At 35.7% G+C, this 19,733-nt stretch overlaps 3 protein-coding genes across 12 annotated transcripts in view; 1 reads left to right on the forward strand and 2 right to left on the reverse strand.

Moving 5' to 3' along the window:
• The first annotated feature begins 1,924 nt into the window (after positions 1-1,924).
• On the forward strand, positions 1,925-4,403 carry Syx5 (syntaxin 5). The gene is made up of 5 exons (XM_043421311.1): positions 1,925-2,648; positions 2,956-3,206; positions 3,286-3,483; positions 3,684-3,805; positions 3,886-4,403. Exons 1-5 carry the CDS (start codon positions 2,264-2,266, stop codon positions 4,043-4,045), a joined length of 1,116 nt encoding a protein of 371 aa, XP_043277246.1. The 5' UTR covers positions 1,925-2,263; the 3' UTR covers positions 4,046-4,403.
• A 195-nt stretch (positions 4,404-4,598) lies between these two features.
• Tango1 (transport and golgi organization 1) lies at positions 4,599-13,132 on the reverse strand. Of its 6 annotated transcripts, none has more exons than XM_043421306.1 (19): positions 12,926-13,132; positions 12,479-12,612; positions 10,253-12,185; positions 9,766-9,918; positions 9,587-9,678; positions 9,353-9,493; positions 9,128-9,244; positions 8,984-9,061; positions 8,612-8,836; positions 8,488-8,508; positions 8,233-8,400; positions 7,917-8,139; positions 7,456-7,594; positions 7,274-7,363; positions 7,086-7,182; positions 6,884-7,007; positions 6,062-6,664; positions 5,677-5,780; positions 4,599-5,166 (listed from the first exon to the last, which is right to left on the reverse strand). In XM_043421306.1, the coding sequence occupies exons 1-18, from the start codon at positions 13,047-13,049 to the stop codon at positions 5,707-5,709; spliced, it is 4,536 nt and encodes a 1,511-aa protein (XP_043277241.1). In that variant the 5' UTR covers positions 13,050-13,132; the 3' UTR covers positions 4,599-5,166; positions 5,677-5,706. The 6 variants fall into 6 exon arrangements, with proteins under 6 accessions (XP_043277241.1, XP_043277239.1, XP_043277242.1 ...); XM_043421304.1 differs by having other exon boundaries at positions 8,488-8,511; XM_043421307.1 differs by lacking the exon at positions 8,488-8,508.
• Positions 13,133-15,269: 2,137 nt separating this feature from the next.
• The window catches only part of LOC122412553 (uncharacterized), a 31,890-nt gene continuing 27,426 nt past the window's right edge, over positions 15,270-19,733 (reverse strand). For all 5 annotated transcript variants that reach the window (XM_043422186.1, XM_043422184.1, XM_043422183.1 and 2 more), the window contains one exon: positions 15,270-19,658. In XM_043422186.1, the coding sequence (XP_043278121.1) occupies positions 19,199-19,658 (460 nt within the window). In that variant the 3' untranslated portion in view covers positions 15,270-19,198. The remainder of the gene's footprint in view (positions 19,659-19,733) is intronic.

The following is a 19,733-nucleotide window of genomic DNA, read 5'->3' on the forward strand; positions in this document are numbered from 1 at the left end:
TGCAGTTTTATATTAATTTTGAATGGCTTCTTTTTGATTATATCAGTTTATTTCATATTTTTTATTTGTTCAATTGAACACCAACAAAAAAAACATAGTTTTCAAAGTCTCTTATTAATCGTTTATTGTTTACAAAACACAAAAATTGTCACGAATTGATCCAGAGGTAATATTAATGTTTCGGCAGTTACTTCAACCAATGAAATTCATGACAACAATGTGTAAGATGACGTGCGCAAATATGAAATCTGCGAATCCTCTTTCTGGACTTATTCCATGAAATTGACTCTTATTCTGAGGATTCACTTGTAGCCGCAGACATACTGAAAAAGAAAAGAATGAATTAGAAACACACAGACAAGTGTTCGATGTTTATATGGGTTATACAGCGAATTGATTGTTTATTTCATACAATGCTTCAATCTGCACCTAGAAAAAAAAATTTGTAAAAGTGTCTCCAGTTTGAATTAGATGGAATCGAGATATGAACTATGTATGGAGAAGTTTATTCGAGTTCGATTGGTTGAATTTAATTATTTTTCATAGCTTAACATAAAAACTTCGGAACTCGGTTGAAGTGTAAACGATTGCACATAACCTCTTCCTGTGACATGATTTTACTTCAAAACGAAGTGGAAAATTGATGTAACGTATGAAATTTTTTTATACTTTTGAAATCTCGAATGGAAATTTACCTGCTAATATGAAGCATGAGACACAGCTGATAAAACCACTGAGAAAACTGTTGAAAGGAAAGGTACCGACGAGACAGCAATACGCAAACTGTATGACACCAGTAAGGAATATATATAACAAATATGCGTCGATTATTTTGAGTTTTTTCGGAGTCGTTTTCGAATACTCTTGCCACAGTTTTCCAATCACAGCTATTAAAGACATTGTGGAATTATTATTGATAGTTATACGGGTACGTTATTACAAGTAGCTTTTCAGTTTTTCGTTATCCAATTAAAAAAATATACGTGAATGACGCGTGGCAGAGTCGCAGCGGTTGACCGGCGAAGAAACGAGCATGAAATAAATAACATGTCACAGAATGCGAAGTCAATATGGAATTCATGAATACGATTTTTACCAATGTTTTCAAAGCTAATAGTTGAAATAAGACGTTCAAGAATTATAACTCACTTTAATATTTGACTTTTTATGATCAATTGAAAAATCAAGTAAAAAAATATTTTGGATAAACTTCCGAAAAGCGGAAACCGAATTTTGAGCTGAAATTTTGCATACTGCTTCTTTATAACGATATAAGACTTCCCCTAAAAGGATATTTGGCGACTAGCAATGTTTATTGAGAAATTGAATTTTTAAGTTGCTATTTTAGCCCGAGCAAGTATATCTATATCGCTTATCTCGCTCGGCCGGTATCCTTACTTCGCTGTAGTGCCCAGGCTACATGAATGGCAAACGTTGCGCTCCTTGGCTGGGCTACTCCGGGGATTTTTTCCTTAAAATTCCGTCTCCCCGGCGCTTTTTTTTTTATTTTCTTTTTTCTTTGTTAGATGTAAATGTGTCTTTACTCGACTGTCAATAAAGTTGAAAATCTCTGTCGTCATATCTTTTTTCTACAAGTGCTCATGCAGCACTTCAATATTTGAATTAGCGAGTGATCAGCGCTGCTGACTCCAAAAAATACAACCCGACGCTCTATTTGTATACTACATATTCATTAATACTTATAACGAATGATAAAACAGAAAAATATTTTCTATTAGTATCATGCCTCTCTATATGAATCTTCGTGTTCAAGCCCAGTGATGCCAATGCAAAATTTGAATGGGGAATATGCACGGTGGGTAAAATATGCACTATACCCACCAAAAACATCATTTTCCGGCCGCCGCCGAACGTGTTTTTCCACCACTTTTGATTTCTCACTAAACGTAAAATTAATCTGGGGGTGGTGTAGTACTTACGTCTACAGAAATTCGAAAGTTCCTTGGACTTGTCGAGTTGTCACGCTGAAATTTCTGCTGGGCGGTGGGGATTGAAGATTGAAGGAGAAAAACTAAACCGTAGATCCGTGTGTGTACAATTGTACAAGTGTTTCGCAAAGGAACATACATAAAATGTCATTTCAATTTGTAACAAGCTGTCGTTTATAATCGTCGTATTTGTAGGCGTGTCGAAGTCTTAAGGAGTGTCAGTAATCGTAAAAAAGTGTTGTCTCGTCGAATACGTGTTTTAAAAGTAAATAAAAAGTGTTTAATGTTGATAAGTGCAATATCGCGAGGATGCAATGCCCGCGCGTAGAAGACGTGGTGCCTCGGAGTACGATGATGACTTCGTTGTAACAACTTCGGCCAATTTGAACAGTGTTAATAACCTTAACACTTCGAATTATTATAATGAAAGATTAAACATTGCGGGTGGTAATAACGATATTAACGAAGATACGAAAGAACGTGACAATAGTTTTCCTGTAGTCATGACGTCACGCGATCGTAGCAGCGAATTTGCAAGTGCAATAAGAAGGATGCAGGGCAGGACGGTTGCTCGAGCGACAGCTCGAGGACCTCGCCAAGCACGACAAATACAAAGCTACTCTAATTTCATGATGATAGCTCAGAATATTGGCAAAAACATTGCCAGCACATACACCAAATTGGAAAAATTGGCAATGCGTAGGTTCAGTGATCACGTATAGTGATTAGTGTATATTTTTTTCGAATTTAGATTTTATAATTTCCAAACACCACCATCTTAATTTGGATGACATACACCCAAATAACATGAATCATAATGACTTAAATTGTGGTGCAAAATGAATCCGATAAACAGCAATCTATTCAATCTACAACAAAGTATTCTCTGAAATTATTCGAGCTTTATGTCCTTATTCACTGTTATACCAATTTTCCTTCATCCAATTGTGATGAGGTATATTATTTTTTTTTTAAATTCATTTAATTTCTCATTCCATTCTTTCAGTGGCTAAGAAAAAATCAATATTCAATGACCGACAAGTTGAAATTGAAGAACTAACGAACATCATAAAGACAGATCTAAATAGTCTGAATAAGCAAATAGCTCAATTACAAGAATTAGGAAGGAAGCAGAGAGAGGGAAATTCTCAAGGTCACCACATAGCTTCTCATTCATCATCGGTAGTCGTTGCTCTACAATCCAAACTTGCCAATATGTCAAATCACTTTAAGAGTGTGTTGGAAGTTCGTTCCGAGGTGAAGAAGCTTTCTTCCACTTTGAGACCCTTAGCAATATCAATTAACATTTCATCATGAATGTTCGTTTGCTTTGCAGAATATGCGAGAAGAACAGAACAGAAGGGAACAATTTACACAAGGTGCTGTTTCACGACAACTGCCTCCTAGTGTGACATCTGGAAAACAAGGTTCTTTGCTTCTCCTTGAGCAAGATTCTAGTTCTTCTGTTAGCATTGATTTGGAGGGTGGAATGGACCAACAGTTGATGATGCAACGTACTGTTCGAGACGATACTGTAAAAAATTTATTCAGCCTTCTTGAAATTTCAATAACATTAAACAAAAAAAACTGTTTTCATTTATCTTAAAACAAAGAATTCAAATGAACATATAGACAATCAGCCAAACTGTAAAAGTTTTCACCAGAATGTCCAGAAGTTTAATCACAAAACTGTTCGAAATAATAATGATGATAAATATTAATTTGTTATTTCAGGACGCCTATGTTCAATCGAGAGCGGAAACTATGCAAAATATAGAATCAACAATAGTCGAGCTAGGTGGAATTTTTCAGCAACTTGCACACATGGTTAAAGAACAGGAAGAAATGGTCGAGAGGTAAAATTTTTTAAAGGGAATTATCCAAGTCGACATTTTAAAATAACTAAAATTCAATTGTTTTTAATTGAAATTTTCAGGATAGATAGCAACATAGAAGATACGGAATTGAACGTCGAGGCTGCTCACACGGAAATTCTGAAATACTTCCAATCAGTGACCAACAACCGATGGTTGATGATTAAAGTGTTTGGCGTGCTGATATTTTTCTTCGTATTTTTCGTTGTTTTCTTGGCGTGAATAACAAAGTGGTAAAAAAAAGGGATGAAACGAGGTTTGGTGACGAATTGAGTTATTTGGTCAAATGAATCGACAAAGAAAGACCCTAATTTAATTACTTTTATCTACCAAAATATTTCTCATATCTGTAGTTCGTTGTCAAGCATTGTTGAAAAATGCAAAAATACTATTAACAATGATGGAAAAACCAAGAAATGCAACGAGAAACATAGCCAGAGGAATTCCCGGGGAGATTCGTTCTTATTATAAATATTGTATTATAAATTATATGATATTTCATTGCATTCCTCCGACCTCGTGCTAAGAACGCTTCGAAAAGCTTCGAAAAAGATTGTATAATAAAAAAACACAAACAATTCGGGACTTGTATATTCTTGAAAATCTTTCTCGAGAAAACAAAAAAAGCGCCGCATTTCTGGAAAGAGAATACGATAATAAAAACGTATATAATTTTTGAAATAAATGTTTACGATTATTGTAGATTTTAGAAAAATTTTTTCTTTCGTTTGAATAAATTGTACAAACGGGAGGTTTTATACTCAATAATTCGTCGTAATAATAAATTACAATTTTATTCAAATTCATTAAAATCATATTTAACAATTGCATTCGAAGACTGAGTGACGTACAACGAAAATTTTCGGAATTATCAAGCGAATTTGGTGTTTTGGTATGAAAAATTTCATTACTTCAGCTTTTTGCTTCGTTTTTCCGATTTATATATGAACAACAAAAATACACAATTATCCGAGGTACTCCAGCTGCAAATTTCTTTAATAAGATACCAGACCCAATTACAGCTCAAGTTGAAAATAGTTATTGTACCCTTTTAACTTTGTTCATCATATTTTTTACACAAAATGATACAGAAATTTTAGACTTCCGAGTGAAAAAATGAAAACATACAATTCCTTGCTATCGAACGTATATCAAATCAGTTTTTTTCTTTCACATTACATTGTTGTAATATCCTTGCTTGTCTAACAGTACTGTACATTGGAATCGTCGAACTGACTTTTTTCATTTGTTTTCGTACACGCGTATACGAATTGAAAGATAAATTCTAGAAACTTCCCACTATAAGTTTTTGTCCAGCGATTCTCCGGACGAGTGTAAGGAACCTGAAAAAAATTTTAAATGTATTTTCATAAAATCTTCAAACAGGAATTGATGTAAAAAATTTGAAGCGATAAGCCTGTGCCACTGAACGTATTGAGATAGATAAGCACGATCGGTTGCTCGAACGTTCGAAAAAAGTCTTTTGAAAAGTTTCCATTGTTAGTGAAGATAACGAATTACAATGAACCACAAACTTTATCCATTAAATAATGGTTTTTCCAATACTAAACCACATGCAGCGTTCTTATATTTACAAAACCTACGAACAGTCTTTGGAGTAAATTGAAAGTAGGTTCGAACTTTGAACAAACCACAATGAGAACTTTGATTGATGGTGAAAATAAGTGAATCCACAACGAATTTAAAAGTTTTCTTCCAATACGAGCATGTACGAGCTGTTTTCTAAATGTTCAACAATTAACCGGCAGCACAATTGGCTCAAAAAAAACTGGCATTACAAAAAAAAAAAGTCAAAGTTCTATTATCGAGAGTTAAAAAATGAATATGAGAACCTGAAAGGCGCGTTGGGGAGGGCAGTTCAACTACTTGGAGTTATTATTATTATTTCCCTCCATAGTGCTCCAAAATTGTCTCACTTTAGAGAAGCGTTTGCGTCCTTGGCATGCGTCGAAGCAAACAAATCGAGAAAAGTAACGATTACGAGAGTGTAACAGAGTGATAAAAATTCAACGAGAGAACAAGATTATCCTTTTCGAATGAGAACAATTCGAAAAGACAATAAAAGCACGTGCACGATTAGAAAAGTGAAAAGGAGGGAGGGAAAAACTTTGATGCGTGTATCGATGTGCGTAGATTCCCACAAGTGTTTCGGTTGTTTCGTTCCGCTTATACTTTGCTCGGTTGGCTTGCATGCGTCACTCGTTGTAATTCACGAACCTTTGAGATTACGAGATCTCTGTTGATTATCTCGGTGCTGATGATGATGATGATGCGGTAACGGAGGATGATTGAGATGATGGTGTTGGCTCTGTTGTTGATGGGCTTGAAATCCTGAATTACGGAGTGGCGGAGGTGGAATTGCTTCGTCAGGCCAAGGGTGCGAGCCCGAACTGCCCAATGGTGGAAGTGGCGGTGGCAAATGTGAAGAATGAGGAGGAGGAGGAGGAGGAGGTGGAGGATGGATACGCTCGTTTCCAAAAGGTGGAAAAGGTCTGTGTCCTCCGTAAGAAGGTATTATTGGGTGAGGTGGCGGTGAACGTGGATTGTCGTATCTGCCGGAATTCACCGAAGGAAGTGGTGGTGGAGAGGACAGACGTCCGCCGAGAGGCGGTGGCCTTTGACCGACCTCGTAGGACGTCATACCGGAAGAGGAATGAGGCGGTGGTGGCATAAACGGCGGAACAGGAGGACCGTAAAGGTACGAGGGAGGAGGTGGCAAAGGAACACCTGAAGAAGCGGAAAACATTATTGGCGAACTCGAAGCCTCTGCTCCCATGTACAATTGTGGCGATGTCGGCGTCTCTCCGTTTGCTTCCAAACCTGTTCATTTTTTTTTTTTTTGGAAATAGCTTTTTCATTTTATTTTTAGGATACGAACACGAACATTTTTTAATTCTGCTGTCAAATCAGTTCGACGAATTATGAGCATGCTGTGAGAGGGGAAAAATCGTTAATAAAGAACTTATCTATCTATTTGAAGGTCAAGTTTGCAGGGTTCGAACCCAGTGAATTGAAATTGGAATAATGGAGAATACTTACGATGAAGTTTTGCCTCTGGATCTGTCTCGTTGAGGTTTTTCTCTATTAGGGTCAATCGATTTCTCAATTGACCTGCTTCCGCCTTGGATTCCTCCAAACGGCGTTCGTTCTGTCTTGCTATTACCTAGATACAGAGAAAAGCGTTGTAAATATTTTTCGCAGTAAATTGTTTGAACAATAAAAAATGAGACTCTTCGCTTACCCAATTCTCGTGAGATTTGGTTTCCAATGTGGATATTTGATTTTTGTATTCTCTCTCTTGATCGAGAATTTCACGCTTCAACATTTCTATCTGTTGTCTGGAAACGATAATAGTTTTTGCATTGAAGTTTTCAAGATCTTCTTGCGAATGAATAGAAGTAATTATGATAATTGCAATAAAAATATTACTTGTAATTGTGAATTTCGTTCTGCATCGCGTGCAACCTTTCCACTGTCGATGAAACTTCACCCTGTTTTTCCAGCCAAACCGCTTCCTCCCTTTATTGAAAAAATAATCAGAATCATGAGCAATATACAATCGTGTTAGAATTCATTCATTCGCTTTTCAATCATCCATATGAAATACTCACTTTTGTCGTTGAGCCTCTTTTTCCTTGAAAAAGTTGGAAAGAACCTCGACACGAGTCTCAGCATCTCTTTTCGCTTTTTCGGCGAGTTTACATTGTTCGCTTAATGAAGCCACTTCTTCGTTGATGAGTTTCACGTGTTCTGGTAACATAAAAAATGGACGTGAGATGAAATTTTTTTTGTGAATAAGAAATCAATTTTATCATCAGTCATTGGATTTGATTAATTCTTTACCGTATATTTCACTAATACTTAAATTTCATTCTCAATTTCCATAGAAAACATTTGTATTCAAATTTTATATTCATGAAAGTATTCGTATCTCAATGAATAATTCACAACTTGGAAATTGTCTTTTCCCCGAAATATTCTTTGTCACTTGCAACGATATGAATTTTTTTTTTTTTTTTGAAGTATTTAGAACTAAAACTATTATATGACACATTTTATTCAGTGAGCATACCTTCCAACAACTGATGCGCTCCTTCAACTTCGGCCAATCTTATTTTGAGATCGTCACGTTCTTCTAAAAGTTGACTGGCCTCAGCTTTGACTTTGGAAACATTGTATAATTTATCAAAGTCCAAATTATTGATATTCATTTGATTAACGACTTCGAGTAAATCGTTCAATTCCATTTCTTTGCCCTTCAATTGTTGTCGCAAGTTTATTCTTTCCGCGGTTATCTGCAGGAGAAAATGACAATGTTGATCTTATTGAAACAAAGGAAATATCCGATGAGTGTAGTTACAAAGGTTTGAGACGAATTACTGTCTTACGTCTTTCACTTGTTTTTCAAGATTCTCAACTTTCTCCAAAAGAGTGTGTTCCAAGTTGTTCTTCAAGTTATATTGATGTTTGAGTTCTTCGGTAAGTCGAGTGACTTCGACTTCGAGTTGTTCGGATTTGAGACTCGAAGCTTTTAGTTCAGCGGTTAAAGCTTCATTCTGAAAACAAATGTGAATAAATAAATGAATAATAAAAATAAAAGTAGGAAAACAAATTGACACAATGAGATTCGAATTGGAACGAACCTCGACTCTATCAAAATCATGCTGCTTGAACGAAAAGGGAAAATTAAGTACATGCAAAATAAAGAAAAAAAAATAAATATATGACGAAAAAAAATCATGTCAACAAGAGTAAAATTGTGCTTACCTCTTGGGCTTTCAAATTAAGAGCATTGGTCAATGCCTCGTTTGCCGCTTGCTGAGCGTTCAGTCTTGTCTGCAAATCTTCGACCGATCGCGCCAGCGGATTATCCTCGTTATTGGTTGTGAGAATTTCTCGTAGCATTCGCTCCAGTTCAAGGCCTGCTTCGGTTGCGCTTTCCAACTCCTTTTCAAGTATGGCTACTTGATCTTCCAGTTCTGATTTGGCAGTCTGAATTAGAAAGAAGGAAGAACAAAAACAAATGCGAATTATTCTGGGAACTTTTAGGCAGGTAACGCAGAAAATTGGTTTCAAGATAAATTTATCCATTGGCTGAACATATTGCATAGGAAAAAAATAAAAGAAAATATGTTTTACCTTCGATGCTTCTAAATCTGCTTTGAGAGATGCGACCATTTCGTTGGATCCAAAAGATTCGTCTTCAATGGAGTCCAACTAAAAACGACGTAGCGTTAGACTCAAATTTATTATTTTTTTCGATTGATTCACAGAAAAGCTTACTTTCGTTTTGGTAGACTTCAGGGTATCGTCCAGCATCGTACATTCCTTGCCGCAAACTAGAAGCTGCTTTTCCAGTTCATTTATTTTTGCTATGTATTGGCTATCCCGCCTCATATTCTGAATAAATCATATTTTCACATTATTTACAAAACTTTGAACGTTCACATATTCTATTTTACGCTTGATGATTAGGACTGATTCGAATAACAATTTTATCGTACGAACCTCGATGTAATAATATCCAAGTGAAAATAGTAATGTTGTGAGCGCGGTTACAACGAGGTACGTCAAGATTTCCCAATAATTTCGTCCTACTGATACAACATCAATAACATCGACTTCCTCCTTAGTGGTCTCCCCTTCCTCCTGAAAAAGGCAACATAATCATCATTATTTATGAATCAGCCATGATATTTTCTCTCTACTTTGAAAAGTTTCAAATTCAAATACTATTCTTACTTTTCGTACAAAACTATGATTTTCATCAAGGCCTTCCGGTTTTTGACATGTGCTATCGACTAGACAAGAATCAGTGCTTTCTGTCACAATATCTGAAAACGAAAAAAAAAACATAAACTTTCATTAGTTTGCTTTTTAACTATTTCCAGTTATAGATGAAATTTGGTTAAAAAAATTACCTCTTTCCAAATTAAAATTATCACTCGGAGTATGAGTAGTTTCCAGTACATTGTCTGCTAATTTCTCGTTAACTTCATTTTCCTTTTTGTTTTCCATAAACTCATGCATACTCTCTTCCTGGGAAGTATCAGATGAGTCTGCTGCCGATTCATCTGAAAGGAATTTAGATCGGATTCATTGAAAAAAAAATGTTTCCGAATTTATTAGATTCTATTTAAAAGTGCGTATTTCGTCAAGGAAATGCAAAACTACCGAAAACTTTCCCGCCTGTATTAGAAACAGAAATAAAATGAATATTGTCTCAAGTTTCGTTAAGAAAAAAAATAATGAGCTTCTATAAAAAAGTTTCATTGAACTTTCATAAATTTACTTTCAATAAGATCAATAGAATGCAAATTGAATGGATGTATCTTTTGATCGGTTTTTCTTTACCATTTACTACGCTTGTCGGATATGGATAGTATCATGCTGTAAATTTATACTCACGATTGTCAGGCTGAAAATTGCTCCCAACGTTCAACAAATTTCTGTTAGCCGGAAATCCATTGAAGTTCGGAGTCTCGTCAACAGCATATTTAACCTGATCAAGGCCTGATAATTCATCTTCTTTATAGATGCCAGGCTGCACAGGACTGTCAATAACTACATCATGGGTAGTGTTGACGTTATCGGCAGTACTATCATTTCTGTTAATCTCATTTTCTAGATTATTATTATTACTATCAACAATATTTACAATTTTTTCGTGATCAATTTGGTCAATAAAATCCGTTTTGGTTGTAGAATCTTCCGATTGAATTTCAGCAGATTTACTTTCGTTTTCATCGATTTTATTTTCAGGCTCTGTATCGTTCAATGTTTCATCTCCTGTCTCGGAATTTGCCGAAAACGCATTATTGACTGCCTGTTTTACCATCGATGACAATCGGCCGAATATTGGATTCATTACATCTAAATTCGGAGGCACTTCCTCACTAGCTTTTGCGTCAGAACTTTCCTCACTGACTGGGTGATCGTCCTGGATTGGAGCGCCGATTTCAACTTGTGATTCTTTTAACGGTTCCGTATCGGGCTTGGTCGTAACATCATTTTCCAGTTTTACATCCGTTTGAGGAACAATCGTTTGGTTTTCTGAGATTTTTTCCGTTTCCGTAGATGCTGCAACCGTATTCTCAGCCGGGATTTTTGAGTTTTGCGATTCAACTGATTTTGTGGTGAATTTATTTACTATGGGTTCCTCAGCAATTTTCTCCTTTTCGTTTTTCACAGGCATTTCAGTCACGATTCTCTCTTCTTTTTCTATAGGTTTTTCAATCGTACTTTCCTCTTCATTTGCTATAGGCATTTCAGGCGTTATTTCCACTTCGTTTACTACAAGCGTTTCAGTCGATTTTTCTTCTTCCTTTATGGCCGGTTGCTCAGTTGTGTTTTGCTCTTCATGCATTACAGGCATCCCAGCAACCACTTTTTCTTTGTTGTTTTGTACACGCGTTTCTATATTTTGTTCTGTAACGAGCTCTGCAGGTATTTCGCTCGAATTCACCTCTTCTTTTATCACTTCCTTGACTGCCCCAGTCTCTGCTGTTTCCCCATTTTGAACGACGAGATTTCCTAATGTCTTTTCAGTCTCAGCTTGCTGAGAGCTGATATCTTCGGAATTTTCGGTCAACTCTTCTCCCATATTGTTTGAGACGTTATTTGTGAGGTTTTCAGGCTCAATCGGCTTTTCGGGATGCAATGAATGATCATCATTCACTGCTGAATCTTGCAGTTTCAAAGGAACGTTATTTTCAGATGCTAAATTCGCATTAGTCGCTGTTATTACATCGTTTGGAATTCGATGTACATTTGATGAGTCTTCTGAATCGCGTTCGTTCGAATAATTCAATTCAATTGGGACAGTTTTTCTCGATTCTTCATCTGGACTATTATTGAGCTGCTCGCTCGATGAATCTTTGCTCAAACCCGCCATTTCCAAGTATTTTGGCGCATCAATCGTATCGTCGATGGAAATTTCGTTTACTTTATTTTCCAACGTTACGCTCGATGCAATGTTCGGATGAACACTGAGCACCGGGTGTTCCTGGACTTCAGGCTCAGCTTGGGGGGTTACGGTGGAGTAACTTGGCACAGAAGGTTCTTCGATCATAACCAAAGGTATTGTTGTTCCATCATGAACCTCGAATGAAGGAGAAACTTGACTCGGCATTGGAACCAATTTTTCTTCTGTCTCTTCCTGACTCAGTGGATTTGTTTGGATATTTTGAATTGCTTCTACATTTTCTGTTACATTTGGCACGTTATTGGTTTCGGCAGATGCCTCTGACTCTTCTGTCGGCACCTTGTGGATCAAATTTTTCTTCAGTACCCTTTTTTCTTTTATCATATTCACCGGGATGTATCCTCTTTTTCCATTTATCTGAAACATTTGTAAATCAACTTTGTCAACTCTGCTCGATAAAGATTATGCAAAAAACCCATTACAAATTATGTAGTACAAAATTTATAAGAAAATATCACAATATTTTATGTAAGATTTTTTAATTGAAAGTGAAGAAGAGATTTTTCGATATCACTTTTTCCTAATTTTTTTTCTGTTTATTATTATTGATAGTTTTTAGATGCAAATTTCAGGGAAAAGTATGTTTGAAGTGACATATTGATTGAGTTATTTCTATCAATATTTCTATGACATATTATGAATTAAATTACCTCGACACCCCACAGGTCTTTTCTTTTGCCAGCTGCTTTGCTGAAAACTGTTACATCGATGTTGCTTTCGAATGACAGAATGGCTGGATCGTTGGACTGGTATCTCATCAACGTAGTAGCAATCGAAACGGGTTCTGATAGAGATTAAACACAAATTAAATAATAAACAAAACGTAAAAACAACACCAGTTTTTGAAACATTCATTTATGTAATTCGCCTTCTCAAATTAACTTGTGCAATAAAAAATCATAGAATAAGCAGTGATAGAATTGGAGAATGTGATTAGAGTGATAAAATATCATTCTTGTTAATATTAAATTCAACAGTCAAGTAATGAGTTCTATATGAAAAGAAGATAAAGACAAGAGATTTGTACGTGTGGCACGGTGGAACATGCAATGTCAACCGTAAAAAGCTTCAGTGTTAAAAAGTATGGCTTCATTTACCCGAACATTTTGGATCGAAACATAATCGTTGATCCGATATAGCTCCTGAGGACGATGTAATTGCACTTATTACGATAACACAAACGACAATCAAGACTTTTTTTACAATGTTTATTCCCGTCATATTTTATCTTTTATAAAGTTCCACATCACTAAATATCTGACACAGCCTGTTTTTTCTCGGGGTGCGAGTACTCCCAACCAAAGATCACTCAACATCAAGACACGGAAATCATGAATTTTTTTTGTATCGTATAGATGGTAGGGTGGTGGATAAAATTTGGAGGAAATGGTCCGATCCGAAAAAACACTAGTCTGGTGTAGGGACGGACTAGATTGGCCGAAAATGGCCGCCGTCACTATTTCCGGTCGGCCAAAGTCACTAGCCAAAAAAAATGGGGTAAGATAGTTGTAGAAACAAGGCACAGATGTCGCAATAAGCTTTTTCGTCGATAATTCAGAAATTACAGTCTCGGCGGCAGGGGTTCTCATTCTCATATGAATACATACGATAGATACGCTTCCGAGCTTGTTTGGGTAGTTGTTCTATTAATGCCTGGACCTGTCATAATGCAACTTGAACGGTCGGTAACAATTGACAGGTCCAGGCATTAATGCATAGTACTACGATACGTCATCTTGACATTTGAGGTTATGATCCCCAAAGTGTTGATGCATGCGGAGTGTAATTTATGAATGAAAATAATTATTTAAAAGTGGAAGGAGTCAATTATCAATGACGCGATTAATTCGTGTTTAATGATAATAACAATAAGAATTATTATTAAATACGAATTAATAATGATGGTGATAATCACCTCATTGTTTACACTCCGCATGAAACAACACTTTGGAGACCATAACGAGTCTCGGGTGGCCCAGGTGTGCGTATTTCAATTAATTGAGAACCCCTGCCGTTGAAACTGTAATTTCTGAATTATCGACGAAAAAGCTTATTGCGACATCTGTGCCTTGTTTCTACAACTAACTATCTTACCCCATTTTTTCGGCTAGTGACTTTGGCCGACCGGAAATAGTGACGGCGGCCATTTTCGGCTAATCTAGTCCCTACCCAACAAGCCCAAATAACCCTAAATGAACCTAAACAAACCCAAACCAGCTCCAATAAGTCCAAACAAACCCGAACAAGTTCAAACGGGTATCGAACTAGCTCGAGCCGGTTTCGAAAAAGCTCAAACGGGCTCCGAACTGGCTCAAACAAACTGATACGAACCCAAACAAACTCAAACAAGCCCAAACGAACTCAATCGGATTTTGAAAGCTCAAACCGGTTTCCAAACGAGCCCAAACAAAACGATACAAACCCAAACGAATTCAAACAAACCCAATAAGCCCAAACGGGATGTGAACTAGCATAGCACCAATAAGAAAAACATCTTTATGATCGCAATCATGGAGCAGGATAAAAGGATCGTGGAGGAAGACTAAGAGCCCGAGGATCGCGGAGGAAAAAAGGTAGGCAGAAGATCAAGGGCCGTTCCTGTAAATGTGAGTAACCACACCAACGATTTTTTTCATAAATATGAGTGCGCGAAGTATGAGTTAAGTTTTTGATGTTACGAATGTATATATTCTGTCTATATTTGAATAATCAAGATACATAAACGTCTGGATGACGTTTTCATACTTTACGGAAATAATTTTTTGAAAAAATAATGTATCTTTTACGAATAGAAAAAAAAGTCAATATGATCATCATGCATATGAGAATGGATGGGCGCTAACTGCGCTTAAGGTACCTAGTGTTTTTTTCGAACAATCTCCACCGTACCGTATAGATACGCGTATTATTTTTTTGAACGGAGTTTCTACCTGTTACCGCGCTGCTTCCATTAGCATTAAACTGTTTTGTCGATTGAAGAAATTCCCAAGTTACAGGAAGCCAAGTTGCAACAGATGGTATTATCTTCCTTACAAAATGAGTGGAGAATTAAAAATCATGGATTTATCGTGCTATTTAAATCTCAAAGACTTTTTCATGAAAGCTGCAATTATAATGATCCGAATTCATTCGTAATGGAATTCCGATCAAAATTACTTGCACCTGAAATGTCAATGACAATGAAGCATACGAATTGAAATATTATTCTAAACAATTTTTGGTACCATGTGCAGAGATGAAAAAACAATTGTGGATATTTGTAAACACTATAGACGTAAATGTAAATCGATTACAAGCTCTGTAAACGTACTATTACCACCCCAATTCCTAAAGTTTTTTCTCTTCAATCAATTCTCACTAGAAAAATTTGAGCTGCAATCAATTCTTAAATTTTTTCCTTATTGTAAACTTGAAGGAGAATACATCACAGATAAGATGGAATTCAGATAAAATCATATATTTTCGATCATTCAGAACGTAATATACATATATTTTTTTTTCTACTTGACTAGATTATAAAAAAAAAGCAATTTCTCATAAGTTTTTCCATTCTTTCGTTCGTTTCGCTGTGAATATATATTTTTCCAGATGTTCGTCATACTAATCACAATGTTCAGTTTTCTTTTTGTTTTTTTTAGTGTATAGAAATAGCTCTAAGTAAATTGACCACAGGAATAATGCGGTCTGATGGATTTTACATGTATATTTTTGTTTATGTTTGTTTTGTTATATACACGTATCATTCTATGTAATTGTAACGTGACAGTGAAGTCGTTCAGTCGATTGCTTATTGCAAAAGTACCTAATACAAGCAGAGTTTGGGCAATAATGAAATCTGCGGGCAACACGTTAAAATTTCGAAACAGTACTGGTGTAAGATATTTCGATCAATGGACAGAGAAAAAGATTTCTTGAACTTCTAGTTATTTGAGTATACTTTTTCAAGGACAATTCTCCGTTCTTCAATTTATCGATGTTTTTTTTTAAGTTTAATCAAGTTTTGTAAGAACAATGGAAAAAATTTTCTATAAATGTCCATCGAGATAAGGATTTGAAGTCTATGTGTTTCGAACGAACAATCATTTAAAAGATTTCGGTAAAAATGAATAATTGGTTGACGAAATTCTTCTTCTGGGTGCTAAACTCCATTTAGGTCATATTTTGAATAAGCAAATCGATGACCACGTAACATTAGTCGTCCCACATAGGAGCACAACCAAATGTAAAAAACAAGTATCATATATGATAATTGAATAGAAAAAAAAAGTAGTAACATAAAATAAGATAAGCGCAGGCAGAATAATCGCAGAAGTACAATTCAAGTCCAAAATCTCTTAAAAATTCACAGTGGGTGAGATTTCGTTGTCCTAAAAATACAATAAAGTTTCTCTCTAATAGGTATTTGGTCAACATGCTAAATATATATTTATATATAATTTAATAAATGCCTTTTGTAATTTTTCGAGTCGTTTTTATTGAATGACTCGTACCACTTTAATGCTTAATTTTGTTTGTTTGTTAAATGCGTATACTAACGATTGTAATGAATTTACATGTACAAATTTTGGGCGTGTTTGGAGCTCATCATTCATATCTCAACAACGAAACGTGCCTGTGATTGTTTTTTTTTTCGTATATTTTTTCCCGGATGATTCAACATCGTTGAACAGTCGAGGGTATGGATCAGTCAACTTGGGCATCTCGAATTTTTCAATTTGCAGATTCCCGGCACACGGTTTGACCGATTACAAAAAAAGTTTCAGTCCGATGCACGACGATGGCAAAAGCGTTGTCACTTCTTTAGCTCGTTCGGACAAACGGTACGAAGGGAAATCACACTTTCAGAATTTTTGACTGGACCATATTATACCCTCGCAATAGTAGAATTACGAATAATAAAAAATAATTTCGAAGATATATTTGCTCATTCTAGATTGATTGGTAATTTTAGTAAGCTAAAACCCTCGTCCAAGACGACAACGAACATTTTTATGATAAAATAATTGATTCTTTTTTTTTCATGAGACGAGACATTATCGAGTAACGAGAGTATTTTCGTTGCATTTGTAACGAATTCATATAGGTTCCTGGTAATTCTGCTTGAAACTCTTTTGTTAACATTCGCGTCCGATCATCTACACAGTGTAGGTACCAGAAATTTTATACCTGTATCGTTTAAAATTCTTCATTTTTTCCTCGCTAATAAAATTCAGGAATTACTTTGAAGTACAAACTACATGCTTCTTGCAAACAATGAACGAATACATATATAGATTTAACTAGAATTTTCGAAATTCATTCATATAGATCCGTACTTGTGCACAGTTCGATCCCTATTTTTGTTTATTCATTTCGAGAATAATATAATTTTGTACAAGAATATATATAGCGTTGTGTCAAATCGTAACATTAACGAAGGTTCATCATTTCGATGTCTTTCCTTGCTACTCGATTGTTTCTCATAAACTCATAAACAAAGTAACAATTTTTCAAATTTCTTTTCCCTTAACAAAAACACGAAAATTTTTGATCAGACATTCGATTATTCGGAGCATTTCAACGTTTTTTTTTAACAATTCTTTTTCCTCGTTTTCATGGAAAAATTCAATACTGAGGATGAAGAAAATCACGAATGTTAATTAGTTCAGTTAATTAGTCTCCTATAATGATGAGACTTTTTCATTCCATTAAATTGAGATATTGTTTGGTCTCTGTGGGATACCATGTGAGATTTGCATTATAAAAATGAGATATTTCGTGCCAGTGATATTGCGATTGGAACGACGTATTCCCATTTAGGATTGAACTTTAGTAAACGTGTGTATTTGCATTCTATATATCTTATGCTCAGAGCAATATTATTCGTTAATAATAATTTTATTAATTATAATGATAATTATTCACAAGGATATCTCATTCGTAATGTACTGTTTTTATTGTATCAAGACAACGAAACGCTTTTTCAAGTACACACGTGTCTCTCATCCGTATTGAGTTTAAGAAGTACATCTTTCGTGTAAGTACGATTGGGACAAAAAAATATTTGCAAATTTGATGTTCTTTCTTTAATTGCGCGATGACTAGGTTGTTCGCTTATTATGAGAATAAATACACGTACGGATGTTGAGTGGATAGGTGTAAAAACAAAAGCCGAATTGAAATGTTGCGAGCTTCGATTTCCCATTTTGTCCCATTTCATTCGTTTCTCTCTTAAGAATCCTGCTAGATGGCAGCCTCGTGAGTCATCACGCAATATATTTCATCTACGTTGCGCAGATTACAACCGAGATTAACTTTTCTTCCTAAATTCAAAATATTTTCTGAGATTTAATAGTAAGTCTGTGTTTCTTCTCTTAACGTTTGCTATCTCACGAAGACCAGCAAATTCAAAGGCATCGTTATTTCTTCTCTTTTTATTAATTGTCTAAATTTTTTCACGAATCACAATAATTCGGGAGAAAAAGAAAACGGACAACGAGAAACGTGTGATAGGTATAAATTGTTCGATCGGCAAATATATTCATTTAATTTTGTAATAACGATCCAATATAAACGGAACTTCAATCTCAAACGATTTTATAATTTTTTTGTTCTCTCGCTCTTTGCCATGTCTCAAATTTGAGGCGAGTTTACTTTTACAATTTACACACTTCCCTCATAAAATTTCTACATGAAAATTTCTTCTCTAATCAAACCTCAACCTCTTTCTCCCGTTGTTCATTGAGATGGAGAAAACATTCCGTATAACACTGTTTAAAGAGGCAACTACAATATAGTCTCGATTATTATAAATTACAATTGAACGTAACGTAGATATTCTCTGAAAATAAAAAAAATAAAACACTAAAATTTTGTTGAGTCATTTGAAACTTAAAAAAGACGACCTCCGGTGTCTAAAAATTCCTCATATTTTGACTATGAATGACAAACCCGAACGACCGTTGATCCACATACGTTATTTACGAATAACGTGAATAAGAACAAGCGAAATTGACGAGAAATTGAGAAAATTAATAAAACGGTTGAACATACTGATAAAAAAGTAAAGAACGAATAAAAACTATTAATACATAGAGATGGCACGAGGGCATTTGCAAAGAAAATGCAATAACGACTGTAAGTTGTGGAAACATTATGCGTCGTCGTCGAATATCCGAAAATCGAGGAGTCGTTCCGAAATTCAACACTGTCGTAGTAAGAGAGTGCACATTTTCTCCAATATCAACGAAAGAATCTCTTCCATTCGAAAGTAGAAACGACGTTATTGAAAATAGAGTTTTAAGAAAACTGTGCTCGAGTATACGGGAGTTGTTCTTCAAAACGAATGTTTTTGTACCTCTTTTGTTCGTAATTGTCCCGACGAGAATCGTTTAACTGTAGCCAAATTGGACTTTACGACATTGGCAAAGCCACTTGATGATCCTGGCGTTTCTCTCGACGATACTCGGCGGGTCGCTCACCCTCTGATTAGCCTCGTCGTTTCCCATACCCGTGCTACAATTATTACTCTGCCACTGTGGTCCACTGTTCGCTGTTTGGCTGTTTCCTGTCCAAGGATGAAGCCCGAGTGCCGAATCAACCGAGCTGACACTCTCGAAGAACACAGGCGATGACGTTTTCGAATTGGGCTCGGTTATGAGCTCGTAATGCTCCGCATCGAGTCCCAAACGATCAAAGAAATTCTCAAGTTGGCTCACCGATCTTGCTGGACGGGATGCTACTTTCAAACCTCGACCATTTTCGACAGATACTCGCCAATAGCGATCGCTTATGTCCGATTTCGAACGCAATATCGGACGACCACGACCCTCTTTCCATCCGTCCGAATACCTTTGAAAAAATGACAAACAAACGTCAGTTCCATCAAAGTGCTGAAATAATTTTTGCCAATTTTATCAGCAACAG

Source organism: Venturia canescens, chromosome 6 (genome assembly GCF_019457755.1).
Source record: "Venturia canescens isolate UGA chromosome 6, ASM1945775v1, whole genome shotgun sequence".
Taxonomy (NCBI): Eukaryota; Metazoa; Arthropoda; class Insecta; order Hymenoptera; family Ichneumonidae; genus Venturia; species Venturia canescens.

Bases quoted from the DNA above. Each gene is read 5' to 3' on its own strand.
- Syx5 (XM_043421311.1), top strand. From the start codon at position 2,264: ATGCCCGCGCGTAGAAGACGTGGTGCCTCGGAGTACGATGATGACTTC. The intron at 3,484-3,683 runs GTAAAAAATTTA...TTGTTATTTCAG, and splicing joins GTACTGTTCGAGACGATACT to GACGCCTATGTTCAATCGAG. The intron at 3,806-3,885 runs GTAAAATTTTTT...TGAAATTTTCAG, and splicing joins CAGGAAGAAATGGTCGAGAG to GATAGATAGCAACATAGAAG.
- Tango1 (XM_043421304.1), bottom strand. From the start codon at position 13,049: ATGACGGGAATAAACATTGTAAAAAAAGTCTTGATTGTCGTTTGTGTT. The intron at 12,613-12,925 runs GTAAATGAAGCC...AATCTCTATCAG, and splicing joins TTTCGATCCAAAATGTTCGG to AACCCGTTTCGATTGCTACT. The intron at 7,364-7,455 runs GTGAGTATTTCA...TTTTCAATAAAG, and splicing joins AAAGAGGCTCAACGACAAAA to GGAGGAAGCGGTTTGGCTGG.